This window comes from Chinchilla lanigera, unplaced genomic scaffold (genome assembly GCF_000276665.1).
Source record: "Chinchilla lanigera isolate Chin_1 unplaced genomic scaffold, ChiLan1.0 scaffold00065, whole genome shotgun sequence".
In the NCBI taxonomy this organism is placed as follows: Eukaryota; Metazoa; Chordata; class Mammalia; order Rodentia; family Chinchillidae; genus Chinchilla; species Chinchilla lanigera.
The window spans coordinates 12,221,114-12,240,991 of record NW_004955466.1 but is presented as its reverse complement, the minus strand read 5'-3'; the positions used below and the strand labels follow the sequence as shown (position 1 = coordinate 12,240,991).

Below are 19,878 nucleotides of genomic sequence, written 5' to 3'. Positions count from 1 at the left end.
TGTGTGTAAACATCATATATTTGGGTTCCCCCAATTCACTTTGAACAACAGTAGCATAGTTCACACCGTTTTGCACACACGTTTTTCAACTAGCAACATATCTTAGAGATAATTCCTTATAAAAAACTCTTTTTTGTACCACATAGTATTCCAGTGTACAACAATACCATTACTTTTTTAACCAGTCCCTTATCGGTGGGCATTAGATTACTTCTGCCTATTTGCTACTACTACAAATGCTGGAATAAACAACCCTGAGTGGAGCATTTCGTGAGTTCGGTCACAGCTGTACCTGTGAAATAATTCTTAGATGAAAATGCCATGCTCTTTCCATTATCCCATGCAACCTCGGACTCCTAAGAAACAACTTATAGGCGGACTCATAATGGTTCATTTTATTTTATTCAAAAACTCTGCTTTCATACCCTAATTGTGTTTTTCATTTTCAGTAAGAAACTAGGAATGTTCTCCCGAATACGCTGAGACTGAAATAGTCTGAGACAGTTCCGAATGCAGTGAAGTCCCGCTGTGCACGGCTGGCTCTTGCTGGCTCAGAAGGTGTCTGCCCCCGAGGACCCCGTGTCCCCCTGGATGGCGCTGACACTCTGGGATGGGGAGCAGTCCTCCAGGTTCACTGCGGGCAGCGTCACGCACATTCTGGCAGGGGACGGCTGTGAAGTGAAGCAGGGCACCGCCTCGCCACCTGCCCAAAGGAGAAACCGTCAGCTCAGCCAGGGTCCCGTCACTGTTAGGTCCATTTCCCTTTCTCTATAACATGGGGCATCAAAAGCAAGGACTGCACACGGGGAATTCTTTTCCTCAAGGTATCAGAATTTGTCAGACATATAACACACCTTTCCCCTCTTCCCCACCCCATCACTCCTAGTCAGTTAAGACAACATTTACAAAATATGGAAGTGCTAAAAGTTACGGAACACACAGATGATAAAATGTGCTAAGTGAGTTCACATCAGGTTAATAGCCTCACCTCTGAAATCCAGATTTAACCTTTTACTGGCTGTGTGATTTGGGGCAAGTTATTTTACCATTCAGAAGTTCAGTTTCCTCACCTATGAAGAGGGATAATAGTATCTACCTTGCAGAGTACATGAGGGGCAAAAAAAAACCACAACAACAGTATTGGTAAGGAGTTCTGACTAAGAACTTAGTCAGTGCCCCAAAACAAACAGCTACTGTTACCACTAAAAGGCTACTACAGTTACCCTTAAATAAGTACTCAAAAGTCCAATCCAAAAGCAACAACAACACTACAATGGCTCTAAAATAAGAGACTGTTGTTATTTATAGAAAGAACATTATTTTTTTAAGGGGGTAAGGTACGAGCCATGTAAAAAGCATATGAAGTTAAAGGTTGCTAAAACACCTTGCTGTTTCTATTTCTATAAAATGGACCCTCATCTCAGGACCACACCACTAACAATCACTCACTAAGTGCCTAAGCTATTAGCACTATACCATGGGTAAGCAATGTCAAAAGAAAAATACTAAAGTGGTCAATCAAATATTATTGACATTTGACTTGGCAAGCAGCTTTTTCTGTGAAATAGATTTTTCTTCATTAGCTTTACAGTTAATCAAACATGGAAAGAATTCTACTCTATGGATTGAGAGCAATATTGTATTGCTTCCTATAGGAGTTGGCTGGTAGGTGCAAAGGAGGTAGTTCCAGATGAATATGCTCATACTAAAAGGTAGCTGCTACACAGGGTGGCTATCTGAGTATAACCTAATTCACCCAAGTTTTCATTATTAAAGAATATAAAAAATGTCAACTTGGCATCATTTGAAACTACAAAAATGCTGATCTTTTAAAATTTTTCATATAAGCACACAACGTATTTTGGTCATATCCATACCTCCCCCTTATTCCATTTCTCTGGTCTAATAATGGTATCTTTTCCACTTTCATGTCTTCTTTGTTTTTGTTTTTAGACTCCATGTGTTAGAGAAAATATGCGACACTCATCTTTCTAGGTCTTATTTTGCTTAACACGATGATCTCCAGCACTACCCATCTTCCTACAAATGACATGGCTTTGTCCCCTTTACGGCAGGACCCTACTCCACCGTGTGTACATACCACATTCTCATGGTCTACTCACCTGTGGTTGGGCACCTATGCTGCTTCCACATCTTGACTACTGTGAATTCTGCCACAATAAACATGGGCACGCAGGTACCTCTGTGGTTTGCTGACTTTAATTGCTTTGGGTACATACCGAAGAATGGTGTATAGCTGGATCACATAGTAGTTCTATTTTTAGTTTTTTGAGGAACCTCTACACTGATTTCCACAGTGGCTATCCTAGTTTAGCAGTACAAAAAGGTTTCTTTCTCCTGCATTCTCACTAACATTTATGTGCATTGTGTTCTGTATTCTTAAAAACAGTCATCGTGACTGGAGTGAGATGGAATCTCAATGGAGTTTTGATCTGCACAAAAACCTTATTTTAAATTTTATGGATTTACCATAGATGTAAGATTAAAACAACTTAAAAACAAATGTTCTTTATCTTAAAGACACGTCTGAGTCAAGAGTCACAGCAATTTTCGTAAAACCCTTTACATTTTTGGATAGTTTCCACAGTAATAAAGTGGACTTTTCTGTTAAATTTTTATAGGGGGTACAGTAAAAGCAGACAGTCTTGCAGATTTCAATGATGACTCAATCACAGCTGTCCAAAATGATCAGGATATTTGGAAACGGCACATTCCTTTAATATTAGGAAGTCTAACAAAGACTATACTATACCACTGCTTTTTTCTTACCTGCAGAAATTTAATTTTTTTATAAAAATAAGGAAAGGAGATAGGTTTGGCATACTTACAGTAACATCACAAACTATAGTACCATCAAATTTAAGAAGAAAACAATTTAAATAGATTGAATATTTTCAAAAGGAAAAAAGACTTTCGAATTTAACTATCAGGGTTTGATAAAACCTAGATATGAAATGCTAAAAACTACATTAAAACATTTATAGTTCATACACATTATTAAAATAGTCTTACAAAGCCATGATGCAGAGTACACAAAATAACTAAGAGAAGCATCCAAGACCTTACCTCGTTAGTAAGAAAATTAAGACAGGAGATACTTCAGGGCTAATAATTTTATTGGTACACTGTAGATATACACAACATTTATCATATGAAATTTACATCTGCACATGATATGCTGTGATTTTTCTTCCTTTCCCCTTTCCCTTTCCTCACTTCAACCCCTCTTCCCCTCCTGATTATTATTTTTCTTTTTGAGACAGTCTCACTTTGTAACCCAGGCTGGCTTTGAACTCCCAGTGATCCTCCTGCCTCAGCCTCCCAAGTGCTGGGATTACAGGCGTGCGCCACCATTCCTTCCCCTCATTATTTATAAAAGCTTTGTTTCCATTTCTGCTCAATCATATAACTTTTTTAGGGATTTTGATGAAATTTCCAAGTCTCAAGGGACATATTAAATTCAATCATGAAAAGTTACTGCTTTATATCTACATAGAAATGCAAAATTTTAGAAATACCTTTTCCTTCATCATCTTCTCTAACAATAATTCTGGGAGACAGACAGTGTAACTGAGGCATGGAGCTGTTACAGTGGATTTTTAAAAGCACATACTGCCGGGCATGGTGGTGCATGCCTGTGATCCCAGGACTTGGGAGGCTGAGGCAGGAGGATCGTTAGGAGTTTGAAGCCAGCCTGGGCTACAAAAGGAGTTTAAGACTAGCCTGAACTGCATAGTAAGACCTTATTTCAAAAGGACAAAAAAGAAAAAAAAAAAAAAGCACCTACTGACTGGCTACACATCTACATGAACATACTCATGGATGGAGCTAAGACAGCAAAGAGGATACAAACATGAAAAAGGCCCTGCCCATCCTTAAGATGCTCCTGATTTCTTAGCAGAGGTAAGCATGTAGCATTCTTTACTTAAATTAGGTGAAAGGAGAAGTTGAGCTGGGACCTAAAAGATGTTGGGAAGACAATAAAGGAAAAGAACAACAAACTAAAGTCAAGGTTCAGATTAGTGTGGAAGGGAACCCTGAGGATTCTGGTATCGAAGTACGGACTGGACTGAAGGAAAGGTAAGACGAGGTTCTACCGAAGGCCAGGGCTACATCATACAAACAGTGGAGAATCACAAAAGATTCTGAACAGGTTTTGAACAGTGCAAATGTATTTTAGAAAAGATAATTCTAATAGCTGTGGAAAATAAGGAGAATAGGGATGGATGGCAAAAATCCACGGATGAACTAACGACCCTTCACAGTGGGCCTAGAGTCAAGATCCTTTGGAAAAAGATTCAGTCCTTATTAAGAATGGTGTTTCGCACAGAAACGACAGATCAGGGTGGGTGAGAAGGGAGGAATACCATAAGGACACAAGGAAATGTGAGGGCTACAAAGGTGCACAGAGATGAGAAATTCTGAGATCAGTTATGTCCTGGGTGACTAGGGATGCTTAGAAGATGTGTGAACAGACTTTTCCAGCAGGCAGTTGGAGACAAAGACTTTAAAGACTGTAAGGCAGTTTGATTTGGTTTTGGGTTTGTTTTTTTTTGTGTGTGAGACAAGATCTTACTATTACTGTAGATAGGCCTCAAACTCATGGTGATCCTCCTGCCTCAGCCTCCTAAGTGCTGGGATTACAGGTGTGTGCTACCACGCCTGGCATGTAAGGCAGTTTTAGAGCTATAGAAGTAGCAGCCATCTACACAGACATACTGCTTATCGTAACGGGAACTGCAATCACCTAGGGAGAAAAACAGATTGAGAACAAAAATGGCAACAAAACGGTAGGGAAGGGATCCACTCTCACTGGCCTCACACGCTAACTGGGTGTAGGCGATGACCCGCAAACAAATAAGGATATAAACAGGTCATAGCCAGTCATGGTCTTCACAGAATTTTTAAATTTTTTTAAAGGAAAGACATAATATCTTAATAAGTCACCAATAAAGCAATCATAACTCTTCTACCTATGTTAACATTGTTTGATGCTTTTAAGTCTGACTTTTAAAATGTCAAGTCAAGTCAAAATTTCCATAGAGTATGGTACAATTGTTTCAATAGCTGTTTTCACGTCTAAAAATGAAAAAAAAAGGACGATTCCTTGCTTCCATAGGTTTGTAGTATGTCATTGCACCTGGCATCCATTCGAGCTGGGGATGCCATAGAATCAGACCATGTGTTTAATGCTTCCTATGACACAATCTAAAATACTTTTTAGACATCAAAATACCAAGCTTTTGCTTTAAAATATTTAAAAATTCAAAGAAAATATGTTTTCTGCTCCTTGATGGAGGATTTATATGACTAATGAACAAAACTACTAAAAGTAATTTATTCTAAATGATACAGGTAATGATACAGAATTTTTAGTGTCCACTTAAGATGTTACTTGTTTATTCTACACATATTTAAAAATATAAATAACGTAGCCTTCAAAAAGCTTTTCAGGTTTAGATATTCCATTTCATCAACAGGTTTCAGATTCCAACTCTTAACCTTGAAACACTCGGTAACCCATTATCATACATCTGTTATTTGCAAACTGAGAGCAACTCAAACAAAGCACTGTCGCCTAAAACAACACAAGACAAGCAGAGAAAAGAAGGAAAAGAGTCATCAGTAGCTCCACAGAGCACAGCACCTCTCGAACAGTTCATTTGGACTGAACACACACACCACTACCCATACATGTGAATGTATCTTGTTCTACGAGATGAATAGACAGTGGGATGAGTTTTAATTGCCTGGATTTGTATTTTTCTACCTGAAGTTAAAGGCTGGTTTGTTATAAATGGTGCATTTAAAAATAAAAGTGCAAAGGAAATAAATGTAATAATCTTTGTCTAAGTACATGAAAGATCTTAACCCAGGGCACGTGGACAGGTAACAAGGGTTCTGTAAACACCCTGACATTTGAGACAAATTATTTTTTATGCAGGTAGAGTTTGGGAAACAGACGACTGGTGGAGGCTTCAGTGACGTCAAGGGGCCACAGTTCCCCAAATTCTAAGAATCATTAACTTCAAGGGTACCACAGCCCCAAGTGCAAGTGCATCACGCTCTCCGAGTTGTTTTTCCAGTGGTGGTGGTGAGACGTCGGGGGCTCCTGCTCTGCTCATGATGGACACTTCAGTCTCTGAGGACGACTTGACTGTAGCACTTAGCAGTTTGCACTATAATTATTTCTTCAGGTGTCTGTCACTTTCCCTAGACAATGTGTTCCTTAAGACCAAGGACAGTCTTGGTCTTTGAGTGCTCAGCCAGCAGGTATGCTAGTTTAAGAGTCTGTTGAGCCTGTGAGACACCTTTCACTAGGCCAGCAACTGTTTTATTTTCCTCCATATTTTCCAAAGCTGTAGCATGACGCTAGGCATATAGCTGGGCTTTGAAATGACTGTGGAACCAGACTTTTTCTACCTAGAGTCTGTGGTTCCTTTTGCTAAGAGCTTGCTTAGATTCATGCTGATCACATCTTATCTTTAAAATGAGCTCTGAGTTTCAGCCATGCAGTTGCCCCCCAGTAGCCCACAGAAATGTTACAGTATTTCAGCTGTTTTATTGGGTTCCTGAAGCATTTCTCCTGTCTATCTTGGTTTCATCCACTCTTGCTTCAATTTCTTGTGTAAGCAGCTGCTAAACTATCCAGCTGTATTCAGTTCTCCCACATCCTTACCCCAGCCCTGCAGATGATGCACCCTCACAGCAAGGCTTCAGCGCTTGAGAACATATGCTACAGGTCTTGATGAAGAAGGTGCCCGGTCACATGAGGGTAAGTGCAGTAGGTAATACTTTATTTGCTTCTGTTTGCCAGAATTAGTCACTATTAAACATTTCTTTCTTTGCTTTCATGTTTAAAAGGATGTCTTAAAATGTTACAATAGTTTTACCCTAAAATACGTTTTAGACGTATAAATCTGATTATATTGAGTTTACTATTGCTTCTGTTTTTCAAACAATTTGACACATACTTCTTTTAAAATTTATAATTTAAAATAAAAAATAAAGAACTTCCTATAGGAAGAATAAATGTACCAGCACCTGTAAAAACAACTCCAATCCTTTTTCCTCTAAAAAAGCAATAGTTAATGTGAAAGCTTTGTTTCGTCTTATGCCAGGTTCCAGCTGCTTCACTTTGTTTAAAACTGACTTCAAAGTTTAAACACTATCCTGTCCCAACAAATAACTGCCCCCAGATGGAAGGATCTGGAGTATCATCCCCAGCACTCTGGATACAACACCTGCAGCCTTTTAATTCAACGTTTTATAAACTTTCCAAAGGGAAAACAGATTTTTTTTCTGTTCCCTAACTTCTGCCTTTTGGGGAGTTGACTGGAGAGCATGAAGGATTTCTACACCTCACATAAATTTATAAATATTTAGAGGAATTAAAAATTTGCCTTAGATTTTCTACTGTGCTTACTGTTAGGAGGGAAAGATATTATAGGGAAATGAAAAAATCTGAATAGCTCCAAGTTCAGAATTTTTAAGTAAAAATCTTACCTGTAAATGCAGGGGCAAGGTATAGACTGGGTTCAATTTCTGTCAGATCCATATCACCTGGTGAAGCTACAATTTTTTTAAAAAGTATTTTTTTCCCCAGAAAGAAATCAGTTAAGCATAGAAGTAATCATGATTCATTCCTTTTCACTAAAAAGAACACAAACCAAATACACTCCCACAGTTACTCTCATAAAACCAGGTAAACAGAAGCTGATCTAGTGACCTAAATGTAAAGAAGGATGGTAAACAGCTCAATTTTAACGACTTTCAATACGAAATACTTTACCTAATGGCCTGTTATCTTTATGCACGAAAATGAGGGAAGGAGGAAAGACTCAGGAGTAATTTTGCAATTAAAAATAAATTTTAAAAAATAAATAGAAGATATTTCATTCAAAGTTAAAAATTTTCACAGATTCTCTTACCCAAGGATTTAATCATTACAAAAAAAAGTACAAAATCTCCCTTCTCCCTAGGCTCGCGTGGGGCACACTGTTCAACACAATGTAAACCAAACAACCAGTAAAGCTGTCAGGAAGCAGAGAAGAGCAGCACACTGTTAAACCAAGGCAACATTTTAATAGTAAATGAAGTCAGCTGAGGCGGAAAAAACCTCACGTCATGCCTAAGGAGTAAGAAGCGGGAAAAGCTAAGTAACTGAAGAGAAAAACCTATAGCATAGTTATAGCTTGAGTATCTGTAATCCAAAAACCTAAAATCTAAAATGCTCTCAATCTGAAACTTTCTGACTGCCAACAAGATATCACAGTGAAAAATTCCACACTTCACTTCATGGGATGAGTCACAGTCAAAACACAAGGACCCTAAAAATATTGTATAAAATCACTTTCAGGCTATGTGTATAAGATATACAGGAAACAGAAGTGAATTTTGTGTTTTGACTTAGATCCTATCCCAAGATATCTCAGTATGTACGTGAAAATACTCAAAAATTCAAAAAATTGAAAATCAAAAACATATCTAGTCCCAAGCATTTTGGAAAAGGGATATTCAACCTGTAGTTTTCAAGCCAACAAAATACCATGGATACTAAGGGCATGAGTCCATGTTGATGGCATACTGCTAACCTATGCTCTGAAGAGCAGCTGATCGATGACTGTCAGTAACTATTATTGCTTCAAGCGAATTGTGGGGGCAGAGTAATAAAGGAAATATTTAAACATCAGCAATCAGTATTTCTTTTCTAATTTTCTCTATGATGAAGAGTCAACCATCTTTCAAGATTTCATTTCACAAGTTTCAGATGAATTTTACAAGAGGGCGAGATATTTAAAGGAACAAGATCGTAAGGACATATTTCACTACATTTAGGCAATATATCCTTAGTGGGGCTATGCATGCTAAGCAGAGTTATACTGTAGAAAGCTTCTGAAAATAAGCACATTCAAATATAAACCATACAAATCAATTAAAAATTTTTTTTAAAAAAAGTTTTCGGCCAAGCATGGTGGCACAAACCTACAATCCTAGCCCTCAGAAGGCTGAGGCAGGAGGATTGCCACAAATTTAAGGCCAGCCTGGGCCAGCCTGAACTACATAGCAAGACCTTGCCTTAAAAAAAAAAACCCACTCCCCCTCAAAAAAAGCAGTTTTAGAAGAAAATGTAATTTTATAAAGATAAGAATATGGCAAATACCACTGACTCAAACATATGTGAACTCTCGGCCAGGAATATAGTTCAGTAGGCACGGCGCCTGCCTGGCAAGCTCAAGGTCCCGAGTTCAATTCCTGGTACCAAAAACAAAAACAAAAACAAAAACAAAAACAAAAACAAAAAACAGTGAAATCTGCAAACAGACCAAAATTGAACATCCAATTTTGACAGAGTTTTTCAAAAATCTTTAAATACAGTAACAGTGTTTACTGTGATATGTAGTGTGATCAAAAATACAGGGAATATTTAAACATAAAATAACTACAATAAAAGACACACTGCAATTAACTCCCCTCAAAGTACTCCCCATCACTTCAAACACAGCTACTCCCATCATTCTTGCCACTTTCTGAAGCCGTTCTGGAAGTCTCCTTTCGTAAGTGTCTTTCTGTGGCTGCCTTGATATCTTCAACTGATTCAAAATATTCATAGTAATTTCTGTGAACTGATTCAAAATATTCAAAATATTTACAGTAATTTCTGTCAAATAAAATGCTGTGACATGTCCTCATCTATGCCACTTGATGAACTGGACGTCATGCAATTTCTGCATCTTTCCAAAGCTAAAATAATCATGAAAGGCAAACATTTTGAATGGATTCAGGACATCGAGGCAGTCACAATGGAGCAACTAAAGACACTCATAGCAGAGGACTTCCAGAACTGCTTTGGAAAGTGGCAAGAACAGTGGGACAAGTGTGCTCAACGTGAGGGTGAGTGCTGTACTTTGGATGGGTTGATGGCAGTATGTTTTTTAGTGTAATAAAGTAAAAAGGTTGGTTTGATGGTCACCGTATTTTTGATCATGCTTCATATGAACTATTAGATGCTATCTTTGTTTACCCGGCACTCTGGCTCTAAGTTTCCAGGAGTTTGAGGGGGAGGGAAGTTACTGCTTGGTCCCTTGGTCCCTCTGGTCCCTCTGGCTTGGCCCCTTGGTTGCCAAACAAATGATTCTTCAATGGGAGGGGACCCTGTGTTCCAGGGTCCCAACACTTTGGTGCCGTTTGTACTGCACGTGCTGTGCACAATCCGAAAGGCTGCTCTGCTAGGCCAGAGGGACCAAGTAGTAACTTCCCTCCCCCTCAGACTCCTGGAAACAGAGCCAGAGTGCCAGGTAAACAAACTGTTTTAAGCAAACTTTAGAGATTATCATCTACTAACTGTAAAGCAAGAACATAATATCGAGACCCTCAAAACTTATTTTGAATTCACAAAATAAAAATTTTTGAAATGTATGTCCAAAATCTAAAACAAAATTTAATAAAGCAACATCTAAATTTAGCAACACTCAAAATACCTGTGTTCTTAAAGAGTAGTTTGAGTGCACTGAAAAAAAACTAGGAATATTTGGATATTTAAAAATACACAAAAATTGGCTGCCTATTTTTGGTTTTGGTTTTTTTTTGTTTGTTTGCTTTTTTTTCCGGTACCGGGAATCGAACTCACGACCTCGCACTTGCCAGGCAAGCACTGTGCCGCTGAGCTAAATCCCCAGCCCCCTGGTTGCCTACTTTTGAAGCAATCTTCTAAATGAAGTTACTCATTGACTGCATATCTAGTAGGTACATCAACTCTCAAATGATAATATTTTCAAAAATAGGCTCTCAGCCGCATAAAAGCTTATATCCAACTCCCAAGAAGTCAACTGTTGACTCGTATATGACCTGCCTGTCCTGAACGCAGACCATGATTTATCGGACTAACATACACTTAATTATTAAAACTCACTGAAAAGCATGTAAGGACTTGAGGGTATTGCTATGTACTGTTGTAACACAAAGTGCCTGCCTTTTAGGGGCAAGAATGTCTCGCAGGACATTCCAACATTAAAATCTGATTGAGAACAGAGAGACCATGTTTTAGTAGACAACTTTATCTACAACACACTTCCTGTTAGTTCAATGGCCTGTGAAATAGCTACTAAAACAAGTTCCTGTCAGATAATTCTTTATAAAAGCATGCAATATTGGTCAAAAACTAAATGAATCTTTAAAATTATAATAGGTTTGCCTTCTGAAAGAAGCAGTACTAACAGTTAGTATGACTTCATGTATATAAAGCACAAAAACAAGAGAACTAATCTTTGTTCTTAAGAGTCAGAATAATGGCACCACCCCTGTGTGGGGCGCCTGCGGCTAAGGGGAGGGGGAGGCTCATAGTGACGCTGGTTCTGCTGTTTTCGCTCTGGGTCCTGCTTGTACGAGGGTGCCTCACTGTGACAGTTCTTTGAGCTGCGTGTCTATGCTATACGTACTTTTAGATATGCATATTATTCCTCCACAAAAGGGTAAAATTGAAAAATAAAAACCCAAAAGATTAGTTTCAGGAATTGAAGGCAATATCATTTATGATTTTTGATTTCCAATGATGAAATTGCCAAGTTACTGACCTTACTACGTAGCCTTTCACAGCAAGTGAACAGTTACTGCTAAGCCACCACCTCTGTTGCAACTTGTGAGTTCCCTTAAACCTTAAAACACAGTGAGCTGCACAGACGGAGACGCAAGGTGAGTTTTTCATTGCTGTCAGCTTACTTTCTAGGGTAGATGACGCTCTACGACAATTACCCACTGAAAGCACAAACTGTCGTGCAACTTTAACTAACCTTGAAAGAATTTCTGAAATATTCATATGTTCTATAAATTTGCACTAATTCCTTTTTAGGCATGAAAAAGTTTATAAGTAATAATAATAAAGCAATGAGAGTAACTGTGCTTAAATGCAGCTATAACTCTTACTCATCAAAAACTACAATTTTAATTTTATTACATTATACCAGGCCACAGAATGTGAAGTTCACTATTATAACATTCCTATAAATGATACTTGACAGCTTCAAAGGATGAAGGTACAGTAACTCCTTAGTATTTACTGAGGCTAAGTTCCTCTATAATCTATACACAGAGAATTTATTTTCTTAGATGGCAAGCCTTCCTAAATATAAAAATCTCTCCCAAATTATGGCTAGTGATTATCACTAAAAATACACTGCATTATCTGTGCAGTCTTTACAATGGGTTTTGCCATACCTAGACATTCCTAACTAAATTTGGAAACAATAATTAAATCTGACATTGTGACCAGTTCACTTCCCCAAGGCCAGACCTGGTAACTTTTTAAAAAGTGAAAGAATGAAAAATGAGCTTTCAAGTACAGGAAGTCACTAGAAAATGAGAACACCACCATTCCATACCTAAAATAAGAGCCTGAAAGGTTCTGTGAATAGTTAAGCTGTGGAGTGAGGGAGAGGGGAGGGAGGGTGAGCTCCTGCTCACTGTACACATGACACCAGTGGGACTAAGGGCCAGCGCGAGCTCTGTGTTACCACTGCTCTGGGAATAGTTCCAAGCTACGGGGCGCAGCTGTACTGGCCCAGCTAGCAAGGCCATCACAGCACTGCTTTGATAGCATGAGGCCCCGAAGTGTGAGGATATCGAGAAGGCAGCAGTCGCTGGCTGTGAAAACAGTCTGATACAAACCAGATGGGAACTCACTAGATGGGTAACACAAAGGAAAACAATTGGCTCATTCAACAAAGTCAGGACCCTGCCGGAAAATTCGCTGAAGACAGTAACAGTCCCCTGAACTGATGCAAACAAGAAGCAGCCTTGTGGTCACAGTGTAAGGAACTGTTTTTCTTTAGACTAAACAAAGTTTTGATTTCTAATTCGTGTATTCATGAATTGTACTTTGGTATACCAGCCTTTTTGCTAAAGACAAATATTTCATTTATATAATATACTATATATGTGACACCAAAAGAAATAGATGAGTTACAGAAACTAATTTTGTGCTACTTCCTGTAAAGTGCTATGAACATAGGCTTAACTTTCTCAGGAAATTGCTAAATTTAGGAAATGATTGATCATGCTGACATAGCAATTAGAAAATCCAACATTATATTTCTGGGACTTCCTACAATCTGAATGTTGTTAATGTAGGCAGAATGATACAAAGGCAATAATCACAAGGCTCTCAGTAGAACTATATTTCTACCTAATGATTTTTCTGACTTTTTCATTAGCTGGTATAATATTATTGCAATTACTTATACTCACAGGCAAAAAAATGCCAAAGTTCTCTGTTCTAACTTGACAAATATAACAAACACTAACAAGTAGGTTTTAATATATCTTTTGGCAATTGCATTTCATTTAAAGACTTTTGTAGGTATATACTGTACACACAAGATTGTATGTGTATGTATGTATATATATGTGTACATACTATTTGTTTTTACTATTTTAACAGAATAATTAGTTTTCTAGTATAAAATAATTCACAAGTAAGTGCATTTCTTCTACTGGAACCCCCACCACAACTTGGGCCTCTATGTTACTAACAATTAGAAAATACACCTAGGGTTGGGGATGCAGCTCAGTGGTAAAGTGTGCATTTAGCATCTGCAAAGACTTGGGCTCAATACCCAGCACCATCAAAAACTTCAAGACAAAAATTAAAACTACATGTAAGAATGCCTTAAATTTATAATTACCATTCTTAGGTGATGGTTAAGCAGCCCATAGAGGAAACTGTCAAAATAATGACGAGTATCACACAGCATTTCTCATATACCTATTTGAATATATTTTATAATTAAGTGACCCTGCTTTGTTTTGTGCTTTTATAATAATAAAAATGATTATGTTCCTTAGCAGATTATGTTCCTGTAGAAACATGAAACACCCATCAGGTTTCCCAGTTTGCAGACAGTGCCCCGACCAGATTATTGTGACTCACTCTTCCCACCCTAAAAACTCAGGCTGAACACTTCAAAACACCTTTCCTGTTCCACTGAACCTTTCATCCTGTATTAGTAAGCATTCCCGTTGCTGGGTCCAAATACCTGACCCCCCAAACTTAACAGGCAGGTTTAATTTGGCTCAGGTTTCAGAAGCTCAGTCCATGGCTGCTCGGCTCCAAGATAGAAACATCACAGCAAGAGGGTGGGTGAAGCAGTTCACAGTGGCTAGGAAGCAAAGCAAGGAACCAGTGCCCGAGAGGAAGGGCCCAGGGACCAGGTACGGTACCTAAGCCACACCTTCATGAGCCGCCCAGACACATCCAGAAGTATGCTTTACTAATTCCCCAGGCAGCTAGCTCGTAAGCCAATCACGTTGACTGTCACATATCCCACACAAGGTAATGCTAAAGTAAACCAGAGAAACAGAAGTAGAGAAACATTTTGGTGTATAGGTTGATGCTCTCTTTAGCATTTCCTGTGGGTGGGGGGATGCTGAGGACTGCTGAGTTATATTCCCCAGCTCTTTTTTATTTTTTTTAATTTGAGACAAAGTATCACTAAGTTGCCAAGGCTGGCCTTGAACTTGTGATCTTCCTGCCTCAGCCTCCCACGGAGCTGCAGTTACAGGTGTGCACCATCAGGCCTGGCTAATTCAGCTAACATACACATTTTTAAAGTCAAAATTGGTTTGTGCAACAGTGCTAAGTGACTATTTTGACTAAGTTTAATGATCAAATCCAAGAAATTGTTTGTGCCTAGATAACCATAAACTGAATTCTCATGTAAAAAGTAGGAAAAAGAAAAACTAACACAACATGTATTTATTTAAGTCTTATATAAAAGGCATCAAGAATCAATACATCACTTGTCAGTGAACCAATTAATTCTGGTAACTATGTTTAAAGTTTGTCTTAATGTGTGAAATCAACACTCTTGCCTTGGATTTTTTAGTAAATTCATTTCTTAGACTTTGGGTTAACTCATAAAAAATGGTTTTGCTTCTGCTTATAGGCATATTGATAATATTTATATACTTATTCAGAAACTGTCCATTTCTACTTTCATGAGGTACTTACACATATAAAAATACAAACCTAATTGACTAGTATAAACTTAAGAAAAAAACTTTTACCAAGTGACTTTTTAATCTCAAATACATCTTGGTGGGAAGAAGGGAATATAAAAAGAATCTAAGATGTATAATGTACCAACTCCCCATGATGACTGTAACTGTTATGCACTGCAAACATGTCCAATAAAAATAAAAATTTAAATAAATGCTTCACAAATGATTTCAGAGAAGAGGCAGACCATACAGGGACTTTTAAGTTACATGAGTTTGTATTTTATTTTGGTGCAGAAACAAGTCCTCAAAAGGTTTTGAGCAGGGAGTCATGTGATCTGATACATACTTTTAAAAGGCCATTCTGAGCTGAATGGATAATCAACAACAGGGAGCAGAAATAAAATTAGAGACCAGATGTCTTATGCACATGTACCAACTCCCCATGATGAATGTAAATGTTATTTACTATACCATAAACACGTACTAATAAAAGTAAAAAATGTTTTAAATATATAGGTAGAAAATAGGGAAGACCAACTGAGAAACTTATCAAGATAATACTAACATTGAAAAACTTATGCCTAAAACATCAACTACAAAGCTATGGAAGGTAACTGGAAATTTAGCTTGATAGCAAGTTGCTAAAACAAATCTTGGCCAGTTTTATTAGAAACAGTGTTTCAGCACCTTTACACACTGAAAATTTTGCTATGAGAACTATGAAGTGTGAGAGTTGTTTATTACTTCAAAAGCATTTGACAAATATTAGTTCTGTCACTGTAGGCCTGGGGCAAGAAACATCTATCATACCTGGCAGTGACAGTGTTCTGTCCCAGTGTAACTTCCACACAAGACATATTGTCTAATGAAGTATGATCAAATAGTAAGGAGCTTATCAACAATAATATGCAAAGGACTTTAAAGGAACATAACATGAACACTCTGGGCTATGATTGCTGTCATGAAATATCCGAAGGCGGTCTCACGGAAACCCTTGTTTCTAACACTCACACAGGACAGAATTAGAATCAGTAAGTCAGAAGTTTGTGAGCTGCGTTAAGTCAGAAAGATTAACACTTCCTTCCCATAAAATGTGCAGCTAACCAGTGCGTTCCCCGACACTGTGGGATGGTAATTTGTTGGGTCGAATGCCCCTTTTGCTGGCTCCCCTCTCCTTTCCCTACCTGGAAATCTTGGAAATGTCCGAGACCTTAAGCCTGGAATGTTTCTCTTCCCTCTCTACACTCAGTCCTGAGGTGGTATCATCCAGATCCACAGCTCTGAATAGCCTCCACATGGCTAGCCCTCAGGTGTCACATCTGGGGTGCATGATGTCCACTACCCCGCTAGGCGACAATAATTTTGGTTACTCCATCAAGCCACTACTGTGTTTTGTTTTCCCTTTTGATTAATGAACTAATTTTCAAAGAGATACTTTAAGTCTATGCAAATACCCTACCCCTCATCAAAATTTTTCTGTACATTTACATTCATCAATAATTACCTGTACGTTTACATTCATCAAAAATTTTTACCTTATCTGTACTATGATGGCTGCAAAATGCTGATATTCTAACATTAGCATCACTTCATATTCACTTCAGCGGACACAGAATTCTTCTGTTAGCCTTTTATTTTTCTTATCATTACCCAAAATTGCTATAAATGTTTACTGGTATTTTATGTTATGTTCGCAAGTGCCTAAGCTTTGTGAAAGCACAGACTCCACCTGTGACACTTCACAGCATCCTCAGGCTTTAAAAACATGTCTGACATGGAGCACAATGAATGAGCAGGGCGTGGTGGTGCACATCTGGGAGGCTGAGGCAGGAGGATTGTAAGTTCCATACCAGCCTGGGCAATTTAGTGAGATCCTGTCTCAAAATAAAATAAAAGGACTGAGGGATGTATATCAGTGTGAAGATCCTGGGTTCAAGGAGGAAGAAGCAGCAGGTGGGGAAGAGGAGGAGAAAGAGAAAGAGGAAGAGGAAGAAAAAGAAGAAATGAATGGTGAGATAGAGAAAGAAAATCTAGGGTCTGGGGATTTAGCTCAGCGGCAAAGCGCCTGCCTGGCAAGCGCAAGGTCATGAGTTCAGTTCCCAGTACTGGAGAAAAACCAAAAAAGAAAACCTAACAAGGCCCCTGGACTATATGAGGAAATACATGATGTATTCAACCCAATGCACATTTACTGAGAATCTACCCCTCAAGGCAGTGTGGTAGAGAACAGGTGGTACAGTGATGAATAAAACAAGCCCCCTGTCTTGAAGGTACTTGCTCTCTAGAAAAGAAGACAGGCTGTGGGGGAAGATCATACAAAGTACAAAGTACAATACAAGAGCTAAAAGTGAACACTTCCTGAACATTCAAGGAGACCAAACACACTCATGTTTGAAGTGTGGGGTCATATCAGAGGGCAAGGACCCAAGAGTCTATCTAAGCGGGGGTACTGAGAAAGGCATGGGTGCAGGTAAGCGGGGCTTGGATTTGACAAAGAGCAAATACTACAGTCTGACTAAGATGCAGGCGACAACGGGAAGTACAGTGCTGTGAGGGGTTGAGCGCACAGAATTATGAAGCGTGTGTACTACAAGTGACTTTAAGAATCATCAGGTCACATACCATACCGCATCACAAGGAAGAGTTAGTGGCCCTGGTCCAGTTGGTTCTGTGCCCCTCCCTCCCCACTATTTGTCTGTCCCCATTCCACCTGAGCGTCCTGCGTATTTCCCTTTCTTCTCTTTCAATTCTGCCCTCCCTCCCCATTTCTCTTTTTTCTGCACCATCACATTTACCACTGCTCCCTCTTTTACACCTTCCTTTCCTTTCTCTGCATTTTTTTTTTTTTTTTTGGTTTTTCTCCGGTACCGGGAACCGAACTCATGACCTTGCGCATGCCAGGCAGGCGCTTTTGCCGCTGAGCTAAATCCCCAGCCCGTCTCTGCATTTATTATTTTCTTCTTTCAGAACTGCATCGTTCTCTCTCTCCCTATGCCAACAATGGAAATTAGATGGTACCAAGGCTACATGTAGAAAGGGTGTCTATACAGAGGAGGGAAAAAACTTCACTCATCAGCCAGAAAAGAAAAAAAAGATTAATGTAGATCCATAAAAGGTGAAACTAGAGCAGCTGTACACATTCCTATTTGAAAGAGAAGACTTTAAAAAAATAGAGATGAGGGAATAAAATTGATATTAGTGTTTGGGGAAAGGACCAGAATAAGCTGTTTGAAACTTAACCAAGTTTAGTGTGAAATTAATACAAAGAATTATTGAAGAGCCCAGTTCAAGCCCCATACTACAGTGGCTATTAGCACACAAACTACATCTTCGTTCTAGCAGGGGGAAAATCAGAGACTTTTGAGAGTAAAATGAACACAGAATAGGGATTAGCACTGATCAAGGAGACAGGAAAATCTTGGTAAAAAGAAAGAACTGAAGTGGGTGCTGTGGCTTGAACGTCCCCACCAAAACTTAGGGGTTGAAGCTTAATCCCCACCGCGAGATATGAAGGGGTAGAAAATTAAGCCAAGTATGGCATTTGGAGGCAGAGAGGTAACTTAACCTTAAGAAGGCCATCGGGTATGGCTTCACAAGAGGAGGAGATGGGCTCTAGGCCTTCTGTCTTGTCATTTGGTGCCCTGCTCACCTTGGGACTCTACAGCGTCACAACCAGCAAGGACCGCACAAGATACAACCACCCAATCTTGAACTTCCCTGCTTTCAGAATCATGAGCTGAATAAACCTTTAGTCTTTATAAATTAGTCATTGTGTAAAATTTTGTTAATAACAACAGAGAAAGAATATGGAGCCCCAGAAATAGCTGAACAGAATAAGGACCGAGTGAAAGCAGATCCTACTGTGGGGAGAAAGCCAAGTGGCTGAAGTGGCTCCATGTAACTGATGTACTGCCACGGCCGGATATCTGGGTCTCTGTCCCATGACCCTAAGCCAACCAGGCTAGCTGGGAAAGGGAGGAGAAAAAAGCTGCATATTGAATAATATGGCACTCTCAACACATTCTAAGTAGTAAAGCTGTTCACTGTTCCCCAATATGTCAGTTCTTCTAAAAACTAGGGTTTCCAAAGATAGATAGAATGAAAATTGATGAAAAGCCATCTTAAAGATCTTAGCCACAGCTAATCAGTGTCCCATTGCTGCTGGACAGCATCATATGATCCAAGTCTATAGCTCTTCCACCCCTTAAAGAAGATGACCCCACACAGGACAGAAGAGGTACACGGGACAGAAATAATTTGAATTCTCCTAAGACCAGATACTGTAAGGAAACAGAACTTTAGGGTTGTTTAGGTTTTTTGTTTTTGTTGTTGTTTTGCAGTACTGGGGATTGAACCTAAGTCCTTCGCAATGAGCTATATATTGGCTTTTTTTACATTTTAAAAATTTGGGTAGTGCCTCCCCAAATCACTATATAGCCCAAGCTGGAGTCGAACTTGTGATCCCTTCCTGCTTCAAGCCTCCCAAGATGCTGGGATTACAAGCACGCACCACCATGCCCATACCTACCTTAAAACTATGTTTAAGGACAGTCCCCTTAAATATTTCTTCATAAAAAGATAGAACATTATTGAAAATCAGTAAAACATACCCAGATAACTTCATATGCCTAAATCCAAGTTTTAATTTGTCCTTCTCACCTCCAACATCCTCTGTCATTCTCATTTGCATTTCATTTCTAAATCACCACAGTTTTGACTGCATGATGTCTTTTAAGAGCTTCCACCAGACTTGAATTACATGTTTTACTTAGGAATTACAGAGAAAGAAATATGACCTTTACTTAGTACTGTGTTCTGTAGTAAAGGACAATCTTAGGAAATTTTTCCCACTTAAAAAAATGT

General features: G+C 38.8%; 1 protein-coding gene across 2 annotated transcripts in view; it reads right to left on the bottom strand.

The window, feature by feature from the left end:
* The window catches only part of Kiaa0586 (KIAA0586 ortholog), a 115,433-nt gene continuing 95,555 nt past the window's right edge, over positions 1–19,878 (bottom strand). For both annotated transcript variants that reach the window (XM_005399217.2, XM_013521975.1), the window contains exon 30: positions 1–703. In XM_005399217.2, the coding sequence (XP_005399274.1) occupies positions 552–703 (152 nt within the window). In that variant the 3' untranslated portion in view covers positions 1–551. The remainder of the gene's footprint in view (positions 704–19,878) is intronic.